This window comes from Cervus elaphus, chromosome 3 (genome assembly GCF_910594005.1).
Source record: "Cervus elaphus chromosome 3, mCerEla1.1, whole genome shotgun sequence".
NCBI classification, from domain to species: domain Eukaryota; kingdom Metazoa; phylum Chordata; class Mammalia; order Artiodactyla; family Cervidae; genus Cervus; species Cervus elaphus.
In genome coordinates, this window is record NC_057817.1 from 3210586 (window position 1) to 3234215 (window position 23630).

The window sequence follows — 23630 nt, forward strand, 5'->3', positions numbered from 1 at the left end:
GATTCAACTAGTCAGTCCCAAAGGAGATCAGTCCTGGGTGTTCATTGGAACGACTGATGTTGAAGCTGAAACTCCAGTACTTTGGCCACCTCATGCGAAGAGCTGACTCATTTGAAAAGACCCTGATGCTGGGAAAGATTGAGGGCGGGAGGAGAAGGGGATGGCAGAGGATGAGATAGTTGGATGGCATCACCCACTCAATGGACATGATTTTGGGTGGTCTCTGGGAGTTGGTGATGGACAGGGAGGTCTGGCGTGCTGCGGTTCATGGGGTCGCAAAGAGTCGGACACGACTGGGTGACTGAACTGAACTGAACATCTGAAAGCGTTTCAGAAAGTAGTGACTGGGATGTTAAGGAAGATGAAAACTTGGATTGACTGTTGAGCAGAGTGATAAAGAGATCACTAAAAATTTTGATGGAAAAGGAGTTTAGGTGGAGTGGTGGATGTGCCAACCTGATTGGAGTGAGTTTGAGAGGGAATGGGAAGAGAGGACATGGAGACAGTATATACAGTTCTTTCAGGTAGTTTTGCTGTAACCAGAGAAAATGGGGCCACAATTAGAGGGAAGAGTGAGATTAAGAAAGATTTTTATGATGATAGAAGCAATTGTATGGTTGAATGCTGGATGAAACCATAAAACGAGGCAAGAATTAACTGGGACCCTATCTTTGAGTAGCCAATAGGGCATGGCTTTTGTGCACAAGAGGAGGGATTTGGTTGTAGCGACAATCATGGAAGCTTTGTAGCAATATGATAGAGAAGGGAGACTAGGGGTCCAGAGGCTGTTGTGTGGTTAAAGTAGTAGGAATCTATGGAGTTCTCTTTGGATAACTTTCATTTTCTCACAGATAGGAAGCAAGATCCTCAGAGCTGAGGTGTGGGGGGAAGATAGCGTACTGGAGGCTTGGGAGAGGAGAAGATGTAAAATAATACTGGAAGAAAGGGGACGCATGAGGGAAGTAGAGCGTGATGCCAGGCAGGATCCACTTGAGGGTAGAAATGGTGGATGTAAGACGGATCGGTCTGCGTAGCTGTGCTTTCTTCAGTCTTCGCTGCATCAGGTTAGAGTTGGATTTAATGAGGACTTTAAAAAAAAAATTCAGTGCTCATTTTCTTTCTAGAAACACTTCCCTTGTATCATTTTTGATACCTTTTTGTTTTCTGCCTGGCATGTCTACTAAATACACAAGAGGAGAGAAATAACAGTTCTTGATGGCATAAATAATTTTTTACTGTGTTTAAAACACCTGTAAGGGAAGAAATTCTATGTTGGCATTATGACTATGTAAATTGTGCTTGAGTTAATAAAAATAACTTATCTTTATCAACCATGTTATGAGAATGAAAGATGTTTTTAAATGAAATTTGACTGTTATAGCATGATTGGTGTTGCTTTTCCTTGTTTGAAAATGTCTTCACAGTGTTCTATAGATAGGTGCTTATATTTATTGCATCAAGTGTAGTATGTTTTAGCAGAAAGCTAGACTGTTGTCCTTATGATTTTTTAAACACTCTTACAGAATCTAAACTCATGCTGTGTTAGATTCTGCTTTGTTGTAAAATACCTCCTCATCTTTTCACAACAGTTAATTGAGAATGTTTTCAGATTATTCCATTTACGGGGCAGGGATGGGGAAGAGAACAGTTATTAGTTTTAAACAAAACTGATTATAGAGTAGGTTAATCACTTTAAATTTCTTTACATTATTTTTTCTTAATTTACTGAGGGATTCAAGTTTGAGGAATGCCTTTTTAATTGTAAGGTCTTTCACAGCAATATGCATCTAATAGGTACCAGTTGTCAGAGAGGCAATGGCACCCCACTCCAGTACTCTTGCCTGGAAAATCCCATGGACGGAGGAGCTTGGTGGGCTGCAGTCCATGGGGTTGCGAAGAGTCGGACATGACTGAGTGACTTCACTCTCACTTTTCACTTTCATGCACTGGAGGAGGAAATGGCAGCCCACTCCAGTGTTCTTGCCTGGAGAATCCCAGGGACGGGGGAGCCTGGTGGGCTGCCGTCTATGGGGTCGCACAGAGTTGGACACGACTGAAGAGACTTAGCAGTAGCAGCAGCAGGTACCAGTTGAGATACACTTCTGGTGATGTTTCCGGATCTTTTTTTAGTGTCTTAAAATCATTTTCAGAAAAATGGATTTTCATTTTTTCAGAATTAAAATAGATTGCTTTTATAAACTGAATAATGTATATTGAGAATACAGAAGTAGTTTGTCCTAAAGGTGATTATAGAACATAATACTTCCTATAATGAATGAAGCAATTATGAAAACAAATCTCTTTGATTACACTTGACTGCATATTAACTTTTTTCATTACTGTTTTCAAATACTACTGCCTATCACATGTGTTCATGACTGGCATTTTTGTTGCTAACTAATGTGAACTATTAATACTTGGGTGTTGGTTTTAATTAATCAAAAATATTTCCTACTATTCAATTGAAAGGTTTCTGTTTAGATACAAATTGAAAAATATTTTAAAATATACCCAAGAGGAGGTGGACTGACTGGAAAAAAATTTCAAAATGTTAGCTTTATTGCTTATCTGAAATGGAATTTGATGAACTTTTTCATTAAGTAAAAGCTTAGTAAGAGTAAAATTAATAACAAGAAAAATAACTCTACTTGTAAGATATGAGCTTTATAAAAATCTGTCATACTGAAAGTTTTCAAATATGTGATTTTCTTTCTCAGAAAAAGATGTTAACAGAACAGATCGAACAAACAAGTTTTATGAAGGTCAAGATAATCCAGGGTTGATTTTGCTTCATGACATTTTGATGACCTACTGTATGTATGATTTTGATTTAGGTAAGTTCTCCTCTAATACCCTAATTTAAAGATGTATGTTTAATTTAGAATTTAACTAGACGTATGTAAAAAGCTCTGTGATGTAGTTTTTATAGGGGTTGTTCTCCTGGGGACTGGAAGCTTAAAAGGCTGTGGTTCCCAAATTGTGCACCAGAGAGCACTGGGTTGCTGCAGCAAACTCATGGGGCTGATATCGGATATTTTAAATATTTGAGGGAAATAGAGGGACATCTGTACGATACTGCCCTAACTACTAGCTGGAGTAGTTCAGGGTTTCAGCATTAAATCACCACATTCCTTCCTTCTGATGAAGTTATGTTTACAAAGGAGAGTTTTTGACTTTGCTGTGATAAGCAAGAACTGTGAGAAAATAGATGAGGATGGTGGTATCCAATTGGATTCCAAAGTTTGAGAAGTAGTGTGGTGCCCAGCAGGTCCTAAAGTTCATAGGATGTAAATATTTATTAAGTTGTTTGGGTATGTTTAATAAATGGAAATGTTATTAATATTTTTGAACCTGGGAAGCCGTGGAAAAAAATTTCTGAGGCGTACTGTGACCTGAGAAAGTTTGGAAACCTTTTTTTGATAGGCTTTCTCCCTTGTGAAGAAAAATGTTGACTTGATATCATAGATAAGAGGTGCAGATAATTATCTAGGGCATGTGAAACTTCACTTTTTTCCTGGTTAGTCTGCTTTCTACCAGGAATGGGTTGGAAAGACTAGGAGTGGAGGTTGGAGTGGGGGATTGCATGGGAAAGTGATGCTAAGGGCTAGAAAACCTGAGGAAAACAGTATTTTAAGGGACAAGAGGACTTGAGCTGTTTCTTTAAGGGACCAATAAACTCCCTAAGCATCTACCTTTAAGTGAGTATAAAGAATGAACAAGTTTCTGAGTTACCTACTGATGTTAGTGACTCCCAGTAGAGGATAGTGAGGGTAGATGTTTCCAGATTACCTTAATAGAACTTAAGACTTTCTTTTGGAGAAGATAATTGAATATTTGTCATATTAAACCCAAATGAACCTTGAATTGCGAGTATATTTTCTTCACTGTTTGTATCTATGAACCAAGAATTCTTCTTGGCTTCTTATATGTGGGTTAGGGAAAGATGTAAACTCTTGAGGATCTTGCAGCATCAGCCTCTTATGACAGTAAGTGAATATCTCAGATTTCTCTTTAAAATGTGAAATATGCCCAGTCCTGTCGGGTCACACCTATAATGAACCTCAGATTGGATCGCTGAATATACTAGGGACTGGAGTGCTTCTCAGGTTACTGAGTGTTGTCCTGCTCAATTTTGATTGTATTAGCAGCCTCTTTTAAGAAGTAGATTAATAATCCCAGTTGTATGAATAAAGTTATAGTGATTTAGAGAGTGACTCAGGGCTGCATAAGTAGTAAATACTGGGCTGGGGGTAGAGGCCCAGCTCTTTATTTCAGGCTGGCATTTAAAAAATATTTTTTTAAAATTTATTTGGCTGTTGCAGGGTATGGGGATCTAGTGAGCTGACCTTGGATTGAACCCGGGCCCCCCTGCTTTGGGAGCACAGAGTCTTAGCCGCTGGACCACCAGGGCATTTTCCAGGTGGCATTCTCACCTCCACACATTCAGTGCCCTGACCCATTGCCGTGTCAGTCTCTGTTAACCACTATTGGAAATAGGGCCTTTACTGTGGAGAACAGGAGGCATCCTCTCCAGGGGTAATTGTGAAGTACGAATGTATGTTCTCAGAAGTCATTCCTGAATGCTCAGTTTTTCCATGCATTGAGTCACAGACAAGCTATTTGGACAAATTGCCATTTCCATTTGTCTATATTAACCCCACATTCTTTCTGGTTGGATACTTAAGTTATCTGAAACATACCCAGGGATTTTATTAAGAACTCTGGCCTTGAAAGAAGCCAGGGTAGTTTTCATAAAGCCCTGGACCAAATTGCTTGCTGTTTGACATGGATTTGAAGTAGCAGACAGTGATGTCTGACTCTTCGCAACTCCGTGGATTGTAGCCTGTCAGATTCCTCTGTCCATGGAGTTTTCTAGGCAGGAATACTGGAGAAGGTTGCCATTTCCTAATCCAGGGGTCTTCCTGACCCAGGGATTGAACCTGCATCTCTTGCATCTCATGCATTGAGCAGGTGGCTCCTTCACCAGCTCCCCCACCATCTTGCTGTTTACTCACAGTAAGGTAACCTGGGCTGTAAGTTTACTCTTGTAGTTGATTTTGTCATAGTGAGTTGTTTGGCCTCTTAACCCACAGAGCAGGTATCGGTGTGTTTGCATTTAATACAATCTCATTAGTAGTGAGGAGGAAGGCAAAAACCATCAAAAGCATACAGAAGACAAACATTACCAAAAGCAGATAGAAGAACTCAAGAAAGAGTAACTTTTACTTAGTGCAGAGGGTACACCTAAGGTGTTTCTGTGGGAGGTACCTATTTTTTTTTTCTACAATGTATGTTTATAATCATGATCCTGAATAAACAACAGAAGGTTAAATTATACTCAGAATACTCTATGTAAGAAGGCAGGAGTGTGTCCAGTAGAAAAAAAATGATTTCAAATGCTTAAGATTTTTTTTTTTAATTTTATTCTCTAATAACTGAGTAAGCTTCAGTTAACCTGGAAAATTGACCTATGTAAAGATGAACTCTTTCTTTTCTCTTTAAGAATGTGTGCATTAGGATGATAAGGAGTTCATTTTTAACACCTCCCAACTGAAACAACTTTGTTATGAAAATAATTTAGGGGAACTTCTTCAGACATTGTAGTAGTACTGATTAAGATGTACATCAGTCAGCGCTAGTGCAGAATCTGAACATCACTGAATGCTAATTTAAACAGCTTTAATCTTTCTTTAATTAAAAGGAATTTGTACATTAATTCCACCCCCACAACTCATGACATACCCCAAAGAACATCATGTATAAAATAGATTAAAAGCAACAAGAGTGTGGAGAATAATTTGACTAGTTGATTTAACTAAAACTTACAGACGAAATACAGTACTGATCTGGTATGAAAGCTGAAGACTTAAAGGATTAAATTAGCTTCTTAGAAATTTTTATTCATTATAACTTTATAATAAAGCTCATTTCCCCCCAGAAGAAAGGTGCTTCGTAAATCTTTTGAATAGCACACTTTGAAATAGTTCCATTGTAGACTGTAGGTAGTCAGACCCAGTAAAGTGGTGCTCTTCTGCACTTTGTTGAGTCCAGATAAATTTCCTTCATGCTTTGATTGGTTTAGCCTTTATGTTTGTTGTTGCTTTCACTGTGTTGTTTCCGTGTAGGAAACTTTTGATGATAACAATCTAGTCTTCCTTCTGACCTACTTAAGAAAAATGTTGTTTTAGCCAGGGAAAGAAAGAAAGAAAAAAAGATTGCTTATAAGATACTGGCTTATGTCATTATGGAGACTGAAAGGTTCCCAGCCTGCCATCTATAAGCTGGAGACCCAGGAAAGCTAGTGGTATAGTTGAAAGCCTTCTGAGGGCAGGAGAGCCGAGGCAGAGGTCTCATTCCCGAGTCTGAAGGTGTGAGACCAGGAGCACTGAGGGCAGATGGGTGTCTCAGGTCAGGCAGCCAGGCAGAGAGCAGATTCAGCCTTCCTCATCTTTGTGTTCTGTTCAGGCCCTCAGTGAATTGGATGATGCCCAGTCACATTTCTGAAAGCCATCTGCTTTAATCAGTTCACCGATTCAAGTGCTAATCTCTTCTAGAAAAACCTTTGCAGATACTCCCAGAAATTATGTTTAACCAGACATCTGGGCACCCTGTGGCTCACTCAGATTGACACCCAAGACTCACCATCACGAGTGTGTATTATTGTTTTAAAAAGCATCTGCAGTAAGTTTGTTTATATGCTTACATTTAGGTGTCATGTCACATGCGTTTTTTCTAGCTCTTTTCTCTGAACGTCTTGGTAACGCCATTGTTTGGCACTGTAATAAGGGGATCCCAAGTTTGTGTATGTGTGTGTGTGCGTGCGTGCGCACTAATGTGCATGGAGCCATACTCTCCCATGGGGTGTAGTGTAGACATAGTGAGGTTGGCAGGGGTTAGGCGTAGCAGTAGATGACAGGGCAGAGGCTAATAGCAGATAGAACTAGACTTCTGTTTGTAAGGAGGTCCTGAAGTGAACTGGGTGTCTTTATTACACTTTTAACCCAAATTTTCTTAAGAGATTTTGGCTTACCTGCTTCCTGGGGTCATTTTTAAAGCTTTCTTCCAAAATAGGAAGAATGATGTAAAATTATGTATAATTTTGTCAGAAATATCCCCTCTCCTTTAAAAATAAGCATTCTGTTTTAAATGACTTCAGTTCACATAGATTTTGGTGAATGATAAGAATGTAAGTTTTGGTTCTGCAAATGAAAGCCTGTTTTCCTCAGACTATCATTGGGGGAAAAACATCTCTGTGTAACTTTAACAAATACACAAGTTACCAAAGTTGAATGATAATATGTATGTGAAAAGGCTTTGTAAGAGCTCTTGTCCCTTGGTTCATTCAAGTCTCTGTATTTTAAGTCCGAAATCTAATTGTAAAATAGTTAAGAAAATTGTTAAGATGGAAATATAAAAAATAAGACTTTTGACATGGTCTGGTGAAAAGCAAAACTAAGACTTTCTGGTTTTTAAGGGAGGGACCTGCTTCTTTAACTTTCCAATTTTTCTTTTAATCAAGGGCTTTAAATTAGTGTCATGATTGAGAAATTATAAGAGTGTCAAGAGAAAGATGGTTGAAATGGTAGTTTTACATACAAAATATTGATTGGATTAAATCCATTTGCTAGCATTGGTTGGGTTAGAGTAACAGCAAAAGGAAAAAAAGAGAAATTAAAAGAGGTGATTTTGTTGTGGTTTTTTGTGTGGATTACCGATGTCTGGTTGCTAAATCAGTTGGACCCTTTTTTAGTTCTTATTTCACTTGGCTTATTCATGGCAGTTTGGTGGTGTTGTCCACTCTGACCTTGCAACTTCTTCCACTCTGACCTTGCAACTTCTTTCCCTTTGACTTTTACAACATTCTTCTCCCTTGCTTTCCCCCCTTTCTTCTTGACTATTCTCTCACAAATCTTCTTTGGCTGTGTTCTTTTCAGTTTGATGTCCCTCTGGGTTTCCCATCATCCGTCTTTATCATAATGCTTTTGCACATAAGTTTTTAGTATTATCCTCTCCTGATCCTCTCCTGATAGTGAGTGATACCTACACTGAGACACACAGCAGTTACATATCTGCTTGACCTCTCAAGCACCTCCCATTTCTCACCTGGTTGCTAGATTTCCTTCTCATTGTTTAAGAACATCAGTATACACAAGTTTGTGAAACCCGAGAAAGATGTAATTTTAAGTGAGTTGGTGGAGATACGCATAGATGGATACAGAAAGTTCAGGTTTTTAGAGGTATGATTAGTTTTTTTGTTTTTTTTTAAGGCTACGTGCAAGGAATGAGTGACTTACTTTCACCTCTGTTATATGTGATGGAAAATGAAGTGGATGCCTTTTGGTGCTTTGCCTCCTACATGGACCAAATGGTAAGAACAGAGACTCCTTCCTTTAATCAAATTAATTTTGAATATTTTAGTTATATAATAATCTTACTATATAAGATGGATGTTTATATTTAGCCAGTCATGGTAGAACTTGAAACAAATTGCCCTGTTGTTTGTTTCAAGAGGCTTGGAAATGCTGGTACTATTTTTAATATTAAAAGTAGATAGTAAGTGCCTATAGAATAGGAATAATCAGGATTTAATATTGGTAAATGCTTATGATCTGCAGAAGGGTAATGAGTCATAGAATATTGATGAAGTAGATGATTCAGTTCTTGTGAGGTATTTTCATTTCATCTGTTTCAGAGATAAAGCTTAGTCATGCCAAGTAATATCCTTACCTTTTGTGAACATTTTAGATTTTATCATTATAGTGACTGATTTTTCTCCAGATGTTTTTGAACTATTTGTAACATTGACACTTTCTTAGTTTTTTCATAAGCATGTGATTATTAGAGTTGAACTGTCTATATACATGTTATTACAAAGAACATTTTATCTATTATCATTGATATATCTTAAAGACAGAGTTCTAGGACAATAGTACAGAGAGAGTATTAACAGGAAAATAAAATAGAACAGTCTTCTCAAGTAATCTTTAGAAAGTGGAAGGGGGAAGAAAAAGCAAAGGGGCTCAGAGCAGATAAAAGCATATGAAATCCAAAGACCTGACTACATAGGTCTCTGTACTTGTTTCAAAATAAAATTAATATACTTGATGCTGGCCCTTCATGGTCGGATATTGAAATGGCTTGCTTGTAAGGGGATAAAGATTTCAAATATATAATCATATGAAATGATTCCTTGCTATAAAGAGTCTGGGATACAGATGTGAAACTTTTTGATTGCTTCTGTTTTTTGATGACTTCTGTTCTTCCTCTCTTGCTTGCCTGTTTTTATTTCCCCTTCTAATTTGTCTCAGTTTTACCTGTTTTCTCAAGTCTCTTCTCAATGGTTTCAACTCATCACTACTTTGCCTAGTTCTTTTCCATCCTTAATAAGATTTGATAGTTTTAAAATATTCTTTTACTATTAAAGTAATACATATTCAAATTATGTAGTCCTTTACCATGAATTAATTTTTTTTGGATTATCTAGAAAGATTGTTAATTGCAGTAATCTGGTAATATCATAATTTGTCTTCCTTACCTTTTTGATTGGTTGATTTTTACCTGCCTTCTTAGTTCCATATACTCCTAAGCGCTCTAGAAACCTGAGGCATTTGTTATAAAGGTCTGTACAACTGATAATAATTGTATAAAAACTGTTGTTTTGTTTTCCTTGTTTTTGTTGTTTATCCTCTTTTCACTAGAGCTAGTTTGATAAAGAGGTCATGTCTTTGTTTAACTCGTTCTGTGATATGCTGCCAGAATTTTCCTGATGCTTGACATGAGGTGTTTGTTCAACAGATTTTTGTAAAATAAATACGTGAGTATTTCCCCAGTGCTTAGTTTAGATCTCAGCTTACAGTAGGTTTTCTAAGAATTCATACAAACATATGGCATTTACTTTTTCTGTTGTTGTTCAGTCGCTAAGTCGTGTTCAACTCTGTGACCCCATGGACTGTAGCACTCCAAATTCCTTTGGCTCCTGGAGTTTGCTCAAATTCATGCCCATTGAGTCAGTGATGCTATCTAACCATCTCATTACAATAATAGTTTTCATAAGAGCTAATACTGGCATGTTCAAGTATATTATCTTGTGTGTCAGATATGTATGTACATGCAGATGTGTGCATGTATTTAGGCCTCAGATGTAAAGACCACTTTCTGAACGTCTTTAATACACATTTCACAGTCTGTCATTTTTGTGTATGGAGGTTCAAGTTCTTTGTTCTGTCTTTTTCACAGTAGATGCCTTTTCCATTGACAACGGTCTGGGGATATTTCTAGTCTTTATTCTAAAAAGATTTCTTAATGTCTGCTAACATTTTTTGTTTCATGATGTGAAACATAACATGAAACATTTCATAATATGAAAGGGCAGTAAGTTACAATCAAAATAGTTTGCACAATTATTTCCACTGCATTGTTATTGTTTTGGTGTCCTTGAATCTCTTCTGCTGTTTGATTCCTTCTTTTTGTTTTACAGCTTTATTTCATGTAAGTTTTTACTGCTTTACGGAGGCTGAATCCAGTGTCTGTAGATTTACTTTTGTTGGTATTTACTCACATCTAGTGTTGGTCTAGGCATAGACTTCTGTCTCTTATCGCCATATTATAGAAACAACTGCAAAATGATCTAATGAACTTCCTTATAGCCAGCATTCATTTTGCCATATAGTTTTAACTTGTCCTTCCTTCTTACCCCCTTCCATATACATATGTGTGTGTATACACATACACATACCTGTATATATGTACATATACATATATGTGTGTATACACATACACATACCTGTATATATGTACATATACATATATGTATATATGCACACATGTACATGCATATATAATGTATATACACATTTATAGTTAGACTTGAAGCCCTTTGTATATCCATTGTTGACCTCCTTTTCCTTTCTGCAGGAATAGCTACTTCTCTGAAGTTGGCTTCTGTCATTTTGAGAGTGCTACTTTTTATAGCAGAGTGGGCAGCAGTGGCCATGCCACGCTGGTACTTCCAAAACAGTGGAAGCTTTTGGCCATGTCACAGCAAAAATTATACTGTTAATCAAAGAGTTAGTCCTGCCTTTCCCTTTTATTTTCCAGTGGGAAATGTGAAGAAACTATATCCCAAAAACTTGTGTTCGTCTATTAAAGCATTTCATTTGCTAATTAAACTATTCAGATCACTAAAGAGAAACCAGTTTATTGAGAATCAGTAGCCTTAATTTTTTTTTAACCAACTAATCTGATAGTATCGATACTTCTAATAAAGCACTATTATTAGAGAAGGAAATGGCAACCCACTCCAGTATTCTTGCCTAGAGAATCCCATGGACAGAGGAGCCTGATGAGCTACAGTCCACGGGGTCGCAAAGAGTCGGACATGACTTAGTGACTAAACGACCAAACAACATTGTCTCAAAAACTAAAAGAGAAATGTGAGGGGGAAAGGATGTTACTCTTAGGCTTTTCACAAAGATTAGGGCAGTGGTTCTCCATAAAGGGGTTAGAACACGAGGGTTAAAGGGATCATAATCATAAGAAACCTTTCATTTATTTTGGTGCCCTCCGCATCCCCAAAACCTTGACTGGAATTTTGGTAGCGAATCTACTCAGTTTCAGGGATTAAAACATTTAAACCACAGTAGTTCTCAAACTTTATGATCTCAGGACCTCTTCACACTCTTCAATATTATTGCAGATTCTAAGAGCTTTTTTATGTGGGTTATATCTGTTGATGTTTGTCATGAAAAGTTCTAGGAAATTGATAAATATCTTGTTGTTTAGTTGCTAAGTTGTATCCAACTCTTGCAACCCGGTGGACTATAGCCCACCAGGCTCATCTGTCCATGGGATTTCCCAGGCAAGAATACTTGAGTGGGTTGCCATTTCCTTCACCAGAAGATCTTTCCAATGCAGGGATGGAACCTGTATCTCCTACGCTGGCAGGTGGATTCTTTATCACTGAGCTACCTGGGAAGCCCAGATACTTATTTATTTATTCATTTAGAGATAACAGTAAACCTTCTGAAATTTTACATACCTTTTTTTAAAATGAAAAATAACTTTTCCAAAACAATTTACTGAAAAGAGGGATTATCTTCCAGTTTTCATTTTCTTTTACTGTTTAGTATTTAGTTTAATAGGAGACAGCTGACTTTCACATCTGCTCTTATATGCAGTCTATTGCAATATATAGCCTTTTTATAGCCTTTACAATTATGGGAGAATTTAAAGTGCAAAATTCATAGATTGTTTTAGTATTGCTGTTGTCATGAAAATGGTTTTGACTTCATAGATTCCTTAATGTCATCAAATCATAAGAAATAATTAGCTAATTCTTTAACACTGGACACATATTAAAGCTAAAATTAATTTCATTTCCTATGTTAATTTGAAGAAATATTTAGCAGTAAAGTGATTTGATAAAAGTCTGTATCCCAAATGTATGTTCCTTTCACCCAGGTTTCTTATTTGATATAAGAATAGTCTATCAGTCAGTCTACAGCTGCTGTTGTCTGCATTATTCTTTATCTTAAAAAATTGAATAGTGGGAAAAAATAATCTTTTAGCATTTTAATTAGTTGTGATTTTAAAATATAACCAGTATGGTGTAAGTACATTTGTCCTTATTTTAATGGCACAGTTATCAGTGGTTATGTATGGTAAAATATTTATTAAATATTACTTAATTTTTTTTAAAGCATCAAAATTTTGAAGAGCAGATGCAAGGCATGAAGACCCAGCTTATTCAGCTAAGTACCTTACTTCGGTTGTTGGACAGTGGATTTTGCAGTTACTTAGGTGAGTTGAGTGAAACAAAGCTATACTCAGCAAATTGTAGGGTAATACGCAAAGAGAAAAAATGTAAAGACTGTATAATCCACCAATGTTGCCTGAGTTCCTCTGAGGAATAAAACTGTGGGACCAAACTGTCCCCCTTGTACAGTTTGGCCTTAAAACAGTTTATTCATACTATGAAATACGAGTCATCTCTCATTTGTGAGGACTGCCCCTGGGTTGCGAAGATCTTTTGGAGGAAGAAATGGCAACCCACTATAGTATTCTTACCTGAAAAATTCCATAGACAGGAGCCTGACAGGCTGCAATCCAGAGTTGAAAAGAGCTGGACATGACTGAGTGACTCACACACATACACTCTCACCCCCATGTCAGAATCCGAGGAGACTCAAGTCCCTTACGTAAAATGGCATAGTATTTGCATATAGCCTATGTACATCTTCCTGTATACTTTAGATCACCTCTAGATTATTTATTATACCTCACACAACATAATTGCTGTGTAAATAGTTGTAAATACAATGTAAATCCTTTTTAAATAGTTGCCAGGTGCAGCAAATTCAACTTTTGCTTTTTGGAACTTCCTGAAATTTTTTTTTCCCCAAATATTTTCCATTCACAATTGGTTGAATCCACAGACACAAACTTGAAGAGATATGGAGAGTCAGCTGTTTTTTGGTGGCTTGCTTTTAAAGAAGTTAGCCTGCAATTCTGAATAGTTTCCTTGAATTAGTAGAAGATAATTAAATTTATAGGACTTTTAATAGCCTAAGATGCACAGAAAAATTTGAGTTTGAAATAGGTACCCTATTCTGAGATAATTATTGTAAGAGAAAATAAGGGTTTTTTGTTTTTTTTTTGTAGAATCCCAGGACTCTGGATACCTTTATTTTTGCTTCAGATGGCTTTTAATCAGATTTAAAAGGGAATTTAGTTTTCTAGATATTCTTCGATTATGGGAGGTAAGTTCTTAATTATTGTAAAAATGTAACACTTTTTATGAAAATAACCATTTTGTTTCTATAGAGTATAAATGGATTATAATATCCTGACTGAAATTTCTAAAGCAGTTCTGAAATTCTGATGTTTCTGGTCTCTCCTTAAACACTGTGTTGAGCTGAATGTGTGGTCTTGGGAGCTTTCTTCTGTAGATCGGATCCTTGTGAGACTGGGGCCAGTAGGCTGCCCAGAGCCAGCTCTGTAGGCCATGTGACCTTGGGGCACTTTATGTGAGACTGTGCTGGATTGGGTGCAGGTTTAAATATAGTTAAGAAAGTTTTGGCAGGCCAGTCAGTTGAGATGGTACTTTATTTGCAGTTTGGAGTATTGGGAGGGAACTGACTTGTTTTACTTTTTAAAGAAATTTAAGTTAGAGCAAAATACTAACAATAATGTAACAAATATGCTACTATCTGCATTCAACGTATGTAATGATTTTTTACATATTTTACTTATTTACTTCTATCAAGTTGGCCAAATAAATGTTTGAATGATCTTTTTGGCCAATCCAATAGTTTTTTCTCTCTTTCCAAGGCAAAAAATATTGAAAGATATAGCTTAGATCTTTAATCACCACTCCAAGCCCCATTACCCTTTTCCTCACTCTGGAGAGTATTCATGATCATGTTTTTGGTTTATATCTTTTCATTCCATCTTGTACCCAGGGCAACTCTTGATGAAAAACAGAAAAGTATTATTTTCTTTTCATGTATCTGTTAATTGTTAACAGATGGTATGCTTTCAAAATAGACTATTGGTATAATGACCATCCACTACCTTATCTTTATGAAAGTAAAGATGACAGAAACTTTCCCAAGGAAAGAATGGGGGAAATAATCTGTTTGAATAATAAGTGAACTTAATATACAGTGAGTATCCTGAGGCTCTTACACCTGGAAGTTGATTCCTTACTTTTGGTGGCTGTGCTCCCGTTAGAGAAGGTGATGCATTAACTGAAGGAACACGTCTTTGTTTGAAATTAGAAGGAAAACTTACATGTTCTCGACCTAGAATCGTACTTTAAAGTTTATCAGTTTCATTAAATTAGTATCTCAGCTTCGTTTCAAAAGTTTTCAGTAGTTGTAATAACTCCTTAATCTGTGTTTACCAAATAAATTAGGACTTTTAATGAAATCTTTGAGGTTAATTGCATTGTAATTAAACTTTCAAAAATGGATTTAGTCTGAAAATGGTTTATTTTTAGTAAAAGAAATAAAGACATTTCTGGTATGCTTTAATAATATTGTTTACATGAGTCTTTGATCTTTCTAAAAAAGATATTAAGTACATTAACCAGAGGAAATTAAGACTTTAAGTTTTAGGACATTTATTGGGAAGAAATGATCAAATGTTGTACACATTTGGGTATAAATTTTGGGTGGTTGATTGAGTTTTTGTCACAATCAGAGATATTCTGATTTATTATATAATATGTTGCTTAGAATATAGAGCTACTTCTGGGTGTTTTTGATTCCATGCAGTGTATAACTGCATTTTTAATCCTATGATGTAGCTTTTCCCCTCACCCCCAGAGACTGAAGATGATTTAAAAGGTAAAAACTGAAGGTTCAGAAAAATATTGAAAATACCTCTAACGTTTATACCTTAGCCATTTATCATATTGATTAGGCTCAGTGCTAACTGTAGTCACCTAAAGAGACATGTTTGGGATTCATCATAATTCATTTATTGTTTGTGGGCAAAGGTAAGACTTTCATTCCCCACATCTCATTTCTTAACTAGAAAAAGAATGGACTACTCCATCTAGACAACTTCTGCTTTGCATAGAAGTCATTCAGAATTGAGCATCGTATCTATGAAGAAAATATTTTATTTTTTTTTTTAAGAAAATATTTTAGAATTGATAGAGTTTACTAAATATGTGTTCTGTTTTCTATAGGTAATGTGGACTGAACTACCATGTAAAAATTTTCATCTTCTTCTCTGTTGTGCTATTCTGGAGTCAGAAAAACAACAAATAATGGAAAAACATTATGGCTTTAATGAAATACTTAAGGTAGTTTTTCTTTTAATTTAGATTTTAATATTTTGACTCTTTCCTCTTTTTGTTGGAAAACAAGCATTTCCTTGAGTGTTACTGAATCTCTTGAGTGACTTAAAATTTAATCAGTAATAGTCAATACGAGGACCGGTTCTCTGAGAATGACAGTTCAGCAAGTTGAACATATTGGCCAGTTATTTTTTCTCCTAGCTAATTAGAAAGAGAAGCAGATTCAACAAATGCTCTTTTATGTTGTTTACTTTTCTAAAAAAAGTAATTCTTTTGCTTATAACTTTGAGATAGTAGACTTGGGACAGCTGCTGGATTTAATGTTCCAATAGCTTATTATTAATAGCTGTTCCTTAGCTTTAAAACTTGAAATGATCTAATGAGGGATATGTTAAATTTCCTGTTTACTTGTAGTCTGGGGGTATTTTGTTTTGAGGATTTTATCTACAGTGTAATATAACTAGTATGACACCACCCTTATGGAGGAAAGCTAAGAAGAACTAAAGAGCCTCTTGATGAAAGTAAAAGAGAGTGAAAAAGTTGGCTAAAATTCAACATTCAGAAAACTAAGATCATGGCATCTGGTCCCATCACTTCATGGCAAATAGATGGGGAAACAGTGGCTGACTTTATTTTTTTGGGCTCGAAAATCACTGCAGATGGTGACTGCAGCCATGAAATTAAAATATGCTTACTCCTTGGAAGAAAAGTTACGACCAAACTAGACAGCTTATTAAAAAGCAGAGGCATTACTTTGCCAACAAAGGTCCGTCTAGTCAAAGCTATGGTTTTTCCAGTGGTCATGTATGGATGTGAGAGTTGGACTGTGAGGAAAGTTGAGCACCGAAGAATTGATGCTTTTGAACTGTGGTGTTGGAGAAGACTTGAGAGTCCCTTGGACTGCAAGGAGATCCAACCAGTCCATCCTAAAGGAGATCAGTCCTGGCTGTTCATTGGAAGGACTGATGCTGAAGCTGAAACTCCAATACTTTGGCCACCTCATGCAAAGAGCTGACTCATTTGAAAAGACCCTGATGCTGGGAGGGGTTGGGGGCAGGAGGAGAAGGGGATGACAGAGGATGAGATGGCTGGATGGCATCACCGACTCGATGGACATGAGTTTGAGTCAACGCTGGGAGTTAGTGATGGACAGGGAGGGCTGGTATGCTGTAGTCCATGGGGTTGCAAAGAGTTGGACATGACTGAGCAACTGAACTGAACTGACTGAATATACCTAGTAATAAATTGTGTAATAGAGTATAACAGTGTTTCAGTTTCAATTATTTTATTGATTTATTCTAGCATATCAATGAATTGTCCATGAAAATTGATGTGGAAGATGTACTGTGCAAGGCAGAAGCAATTTCACTACAGATGGTAAAATGCAAGGTATACAGTATTTTCAGTAATTGAAAGATTTTTTTGTCTGTATGATTTTGGTGGATTGAGGTCACAAACTTTTTCTTTTTAGAAGTTAAATTAGCACGTTGATGGCAGACACAAAGCATTGGCCAGCATTTGTTTACCATTATAGATTTACAGCACTTAATTGAAAACAATTGAATAATTATGCTAGGAGACAAGAAGAAGACAGAATGATAAAAGTAATGAAAACACCTTGGCAACAACAATAGAGGCTGTAGAAGCGTCGATTTATTTTCAAAGCAGTGAGCACAGACTAGGACCTCATAGTGAATATATAGTGCCTTCAAGTCAGGACAGATGCTAATCAGAAATAATCAAATGGATATTATTTGGTCAATGTCATTACATTTATATCAGTCAAGCTCTTAATTATCTCTAAAAACAAGGCAAGTTTGAGGTGTTCTGTCCTGAATTTAAACCAAAGTATTACACTTTTTGGTGTATTTTGGTTTTCAGATTTTTAAGAGAATTCTTATTTAGTCTTTGTGTCATTTGTTCATGGTTCCAAATATTTATTTTGGCTCAGTTCTTTTCTTTATAATTTTACGTATTTGTGTACTTAGGGCTGCACCGGGACTTCATTGCTGCCTGGGCTTTTCTGGTTGAGGACAATGGGGGCCGCTCTTCTTGCGGCTCTCAGGCTCCTCTCTTCAGGGGCTCCTCTGCTTGGGGCGCTTGGGCTCTAGGACCTCTGTGGCTGCAGCACGTGGGCTCAGTCACTGAGGCTCCCAGGCTCGGCACTCAAGGCGCACAGGCTTAGTGGCTCCATGGCCTGTGGGCTCTTCCCTGGATAAGGGATCAAATCTATGTCTTCCGCATTGGCAGGTGGATTCTTTCCCACTGAACCAGCAGGGAATCCCTATTTTAGTTCAGTTTTACAAATATTTATTTGATAGCTATTCTGTTCAAAATTTGTCGGTGATGCTTTTTAAGTTTAAGGAACATTTGTGTATTGAGGGAAAAGAATGACGTAAATAAAGAGTGAAATAAATGCAAAATGTTAGAAAACAGCATGTTTGTGGGAGTGGTGGGGTGGGGTAGGATGGAGAGTGGCTGATTCGGAATAGATCAGAAGACCACTTATTACAAAGAGTGGTTTGGATTTCATTTCGAGTGGAGAAGGAAGGCCTGAGAAGGTGCGTAACAATTGCACTGTTAGAACAAATGTTTGATGTTATCTTCAATAGTACGTATTAATTTGTGGTTACTTTTCCTCTATGGTGAATGATGATTTTATATTTGGTTCTTCTTATTCAGGAGTTGCCACAAGCAGTTTGTGAGATCCTGGGGCTTCAGGAAAGTGAAGTTACAACACCGGATTCAGACAATGGGGAAGATGAAAATGTCAGCATGACTATTTGTCCTGCATCTGCATTTCAGAGTAACTCGTTGCCTGTCCTTACTGCCAGTGGAGGCAGAGATGACAGCCCAACAGAGATATCCATGTCCCCAAGTGTCAGCAGATTAACACCTGCATGATCATTCTTTGAAGAGACACTTTGTTACAACTTTTTTTCAAGTACTTGAAAGGTGGAAATTTGAAATCTTGGTATTGATCATGCTTTAAGGTTTATGGAAAGAATGTGTACTGATGTTCTTGCATTAAAGCTTTACAAAGATTTAAACTAATTATTTTTGTAGTTACTTCTACCAAATAGCCTTTCCTTTTCAATAACATTCCTTGGTATTTTTTATAGCTAAGTACATTTTATTTTCTTGCTGATGAACTGGAATTGGAAAAACAGTACAAGTGGATGAGTTGGAAATTACGCACTTTGAAAACATTCACTTTGTTTACTCCGGGTTTAGCAGGTTTGGATCTGATTAAATGCTGAGCCTTTCTATAGCTTTCTAAGCTAAGAAGTGGCCCAGTGATGAAATGAAAGAATTTATTTTTCTCTCTTGTTTACAAAAATACTCAGCTTAAATATTTACGCTGGTTGAATGTGATTTAAATTGGACATTTTCATCAATGCAATTTAATGTGTAGATAAAGAGCTATTTCAACCATAATAAGTGGATTGGCAGTATATTTTTTACATTGAACTTTTCTTCACTTGTATATAAAGACTGTATAAGTACTTATTTATGAGTATAAGAAAGGATAGGCATATTTTCTTTAACAGAATAAACTTGACTATTGATTTATATAACCTGATTTCACAAAGTTAATACATAGCTTCAATATGAGATCTTTTTCAATGCTATTTTCTTAACCAAACATTTATTTCAGGAGACTACATTCAACCCCATACCTGGTGTAATTTTCAAGTTCATTGCCTATAGTCTCATTTTACTAATAATGTTTACTATCTTTCCTAATAATGCATTAACTGATTAATCAGGTCTTTAAATTTTTATGAAATACTCTTTACCAAAAGCTTACGTCAAAAATTTCATTATACTATCACAAGTCTCAAAATAATGCTCTTTTGTATATGAATGAAGCTATTGTTTTTACCATGCAGTGTTGCATGATTTTAAGTTATGTGTAATGAACATAACTGATTCCATTTTAATTGTAATTTGTTTACTTCTGTACATATCATTAAAATAAATTTGAAGTTGAAATGGTGTTTTCAGTTAAATTGCACTTGGAAATAATCTGCTTGTTCTTCATGAGAAGAAGAAAACCCTAAGATGGACCCCAGTGCATCTTGTATTTTTATATGATTGAAACAGTCATTTGAATGAGTTGTGGAAAGAAGTGAGAAACATGATTCTTTATAAAGAAACTTTTTATTAGCATGAAATTGGGTATAGTATTACCTTGGAGGATATAATTATATGAATCCGTAAAGCAACTTCCTGCAAGTGATGTTAATAATGTAAAATAAAAGTTACTGAATAAAAGAAAAAAATAAAATAAAATAAAAGTTACATAGTTCTAAAATGGTCCAGTAGATAGATTCCCAGCACCCCCCTCCTCCCCCCACTCAGAGAACTAGGGAACCAAATGAACTTTTTCTTACTTGAGCTTTAACTGACAGTCATGACAGTAGAACCATTAGATTGTATTTTTTAATATCATATGTGTGTTATCTTTCATCAGTTAATAATAAGTAAGTCTATTCAGAAAAAAAAGTAAACTGATGAAAACTTGGCATCTCCAGCCTTTCATTTCCTGGTGTTGAGGAAATTGCTGAGAACATCTTGATGTCCTCCTTGTTCTTCCTGGGCAGGGACTTTGGGGAGGGTTTTTTTTCCCCCAACTATGTAATAAAATGTCTACTTCAGAGTTTTAAAAAAATTTTAAGACATTTAGTAAGTTTAACTTTTGTGAAGTTTTATTTTTAAAACTACTTGTTAAAAAACATTTTTACTAAACATGTAATATTTCTCTTTGGCACATTTTTTATATGTAAATAATGATAATACAGTGCTAAGTAAAGTCTGACTTAATCCTTGCTAGCAAAACCAGCTAGCAAGTAACCATGTAAACTTGAACTTTTGATATTGCTAAGATAGAGTTCAGGTAAGTGTCTTAGTCTGACTTTTAAAAGATTTGCTTGTTTCAATTTTCACAAGGTGCTCTCTCCATGCGGATGACACATGAAATATTGAAAGTGAAAGTGCACGTCATGTCCAACTCTTTGCAACCCCATGGACTTCACAGTCCATGGAATTCTCCAGGCCAGAATACTGGAGTGGATAGCCTTTCACTTCTCCAGGGGATTTTCCCAACCCAGGGATCGAACCCAGGTCTCCCGCATTGCAAGCGGATTCTTTACCAGCTGAGCCACGAGGGAAGCCCAAGAATACAGGAGTGGGTAGCCAATCCCTTCTCCAGTGGATCTTCCCAACCCAGGAATCGAACCCAGGACTCCTGCATTGCAGGTGGATTCTTTACCAGCTCAGCTATATTATGTGCTGTAAAAAGTTTTCAATTCTGATAGGAGTCTATGGGCAACCTTTCTGCATTGGAGATTTAGAGAATTGCCATTGTATATTGTATTGCTTGGAGTAAATTTTGACTTAGAGTTAGGTAGACAGGTCCTTAAGGGTTTGTTTTGTTTTGTTTTGTTTTGTTTTAAGTACCTTGATTTTCTAAGGTGGATTTGCCCTAGTTCTGGTCATCATTTTTAGTAAAAAGTAATGACAGTCAACTTTGACTATTTTATGTAGGTTCCTCTGTTCTTACATTTTGAAGAGAAACTTTCAGTGTCATTTTACTTCTGAACATGAAACAGAGTTAAATTTGAGATGAATCTGAAAGTTGTTTTAATCAGTACCTAATGTCATTATCTGGCAGTAAACGTCTGTACTTACTGTACTGAGTTGGCCAAAACGTTCATTAGGGTTTTCTGGTAACATCTTCGGGAAAAACCTGGAAGAACTTTTTGGTCAACTCAATACTTTTAACATGAATACTGCCATAATTTAAATGCTAGTGTATTTGGCCTGTCCTCCCTTTGGGTCCTTATAATATGGGAGTTTTTTAAGTTGTAGGTATTTGAGGATTGCTCTGATTACAAACATTTTTATCTTAGGTCTTATAAGTAGACTATTTTTCAGGCTGTCTTGACTTAGGGGAAGAAGTGTGTCATCCTTAGATGCAAAGAGGGGTGGGGGTGGGGCATTGATTGGACATACTTCTATAAGTTCTGGGGTATCCAAAGCACTCTTGGCTCATGGGAAATTGCACTGTTAACAAACTCACTGTAAAGAAAAACATCGTAATCCAAATCTCTTTCTAAGAACCATCAGGCATCAGAAATGCTGGACTTACCTAATGTAGTTCAATCCCTAGAGTTAGAATTGGAATACTAGAATAATAGAGTGAGTGCTTGCTCAGTCATGTCTGACTCTGTGATCCCATGGACTTTAGCCCACCAGGCTCCTCTGGGATTTTCCAGGCAAGAATACTGGAGTAGGTTGCCATTTTCTAGAGAGTCTTCCCCAGAGGGATCAAACTTCGGTCCCCTGTCTCCTGCATTGGCAGGCGGTTTCTTCACCACTGAGCCTCCTGGGAAGCCCTAGAGTAAATAGGTCAGCTGTTAACTACGCTTCTCCTCAGAGGTCTCTGGTACATTGCTCTTCACATCTCTGTGTACTAAAGTAGACAGAGTGAAAAGAACAAATGCCAGCAAGCTTCGCTGTGATCAATGAACAGTTCCTTTCAGGTTTTTTTAATTAAGAAGATGTATTAACTTCAGAAATGGGCTTTTGCTGTGACATTCAATAATACATATTTTCAATACCATACTAGTACCAGACCCAGTGAGTTAGCTGACTGCTTTAAAAACACAACGAGAGCTGTTTTTGAGATTGCTTTAGATGTTTTATGGCCTGATTGTACATCGTTTTTTCATGAGTGTCACAGGTTCACTTTGTAAAGCAAATTCTTCTCCAGCGGAGAAGCCATCAAGGTACTTCTGAGTGCTTAGTATTAACACTGCATGCCATTGCACCTGGCAAGCGTGGAATGCAGGGTACGTCCAGAGAAAATATGAGTCACGTGCTTTTTGTTAACTGACTCAGATGTTAAATGGGCCAAATGGAGTATTTGCTGACCAGGAAGTCATTAACAATGAATAGCATCTGACCGAAATAGATAATGTAAAGACTTAAATTGTTTTCTGAGTGAAATTGTTTATTTTTTTGTACTCTTAATAGAAGTAATGCTATTATAAACACACACATGCTCCTATTTCTGCCTTCCCTACTTCCAAAATTCACGATAAGTTCTTTCACACACGTCAGGGTGTAAAGACGGTAACCCGATAAATAGTATTGTTAAATTCCTCAATTTAAATGCAATTTCTGAATACATTTGGGACAAATATTTTATTCTCTTCTGGTTTACAGAGCTTTTAAGGATTCTATATGTAAGTTAATGAGGGGGAACCCAGTCTGATGTTTCTAGCTTCCTTCATATCCTATTAACAGTTTTCCAGGCCAGCCTTTTAACTTTTTAATATGACTTATCCCAAAATTTTATTGATTGGTGAAGATCAGGGGGAAAAGAATCACTTTCATTGGTATTTCATACCTAAGAAGAGTGACAAAAAAAAACAAAAAACCCTTCGCTGCTTAAACTACAACTTACGGAATGGATGCGGTTATTCTTTTTTTTTTTTTTTTTTTGGTATCTTTAAATTTTTTATTCTGTATTGGGGTAGTTGGGGTATAGCCTATTAACAATGTTGGGACAATTTCAGGTGAACAGCAAAGGGACTCAGCTGTACATACACAGGTAATGGATGGGTTAGTCTTGACAGGTACATCTTAGGGAAGGAATTTAAGGAATAGGAATGTTTCAACTGTAGTCCGGTGAGTTGAATTCAGGTGGCAGAATCCTGGAGCCATCTGCCTCAGCAGAATCATTTTTTCCTAACCTATCCCCTTGTTCCTGACAGGACTGTAGGTGAATCATTCCAGCCATGAGAATCCATACCCC

At 36.6% G+C, this 23630-nt stretch overlaps 1 protein-coding gene across 2 annotated transcripts in view; it reads left to right on the plus strand.

Annotated features, from left to right (window-relative positions):
- Positions 1–19801, plus strand: part of TBC1D15 (TBC1 domain family member 15) — a 73970-nt gene extending 54169 nt beyond the window's left edge. For both annotated transcript variants that reach the window (XM_043879540.1, XM_043879551.1), the window contains 7 exons: positions 2718–2834; positions 8268–8368; positions 12699–12798; positions 13660–13757; positions 15695–15811; positions 17108–17194; positions 18488–19801. In XM_043879540.1, the coding sequence (XP_043735475.1) occupies positions 2718–2834; positions 8268–8368; positions 12699–12798; positions 13660–13757; positions 15695–15811; positions 17108–17194; positions 18488–18709 (842 nt within the window). In that variant the 3' untranslated portion in view covers positions 18710–19801. The remainder of the gene's footprint in view (positions 1–2717; positions 2835–8267; positions 8369–12698; positions 12799–13659; positions 13758–15694; positions 15812–17107; positions 17195–18487) is intronic.
- Positions 19802–23630: the final 3829 nt, after the last annotated feature.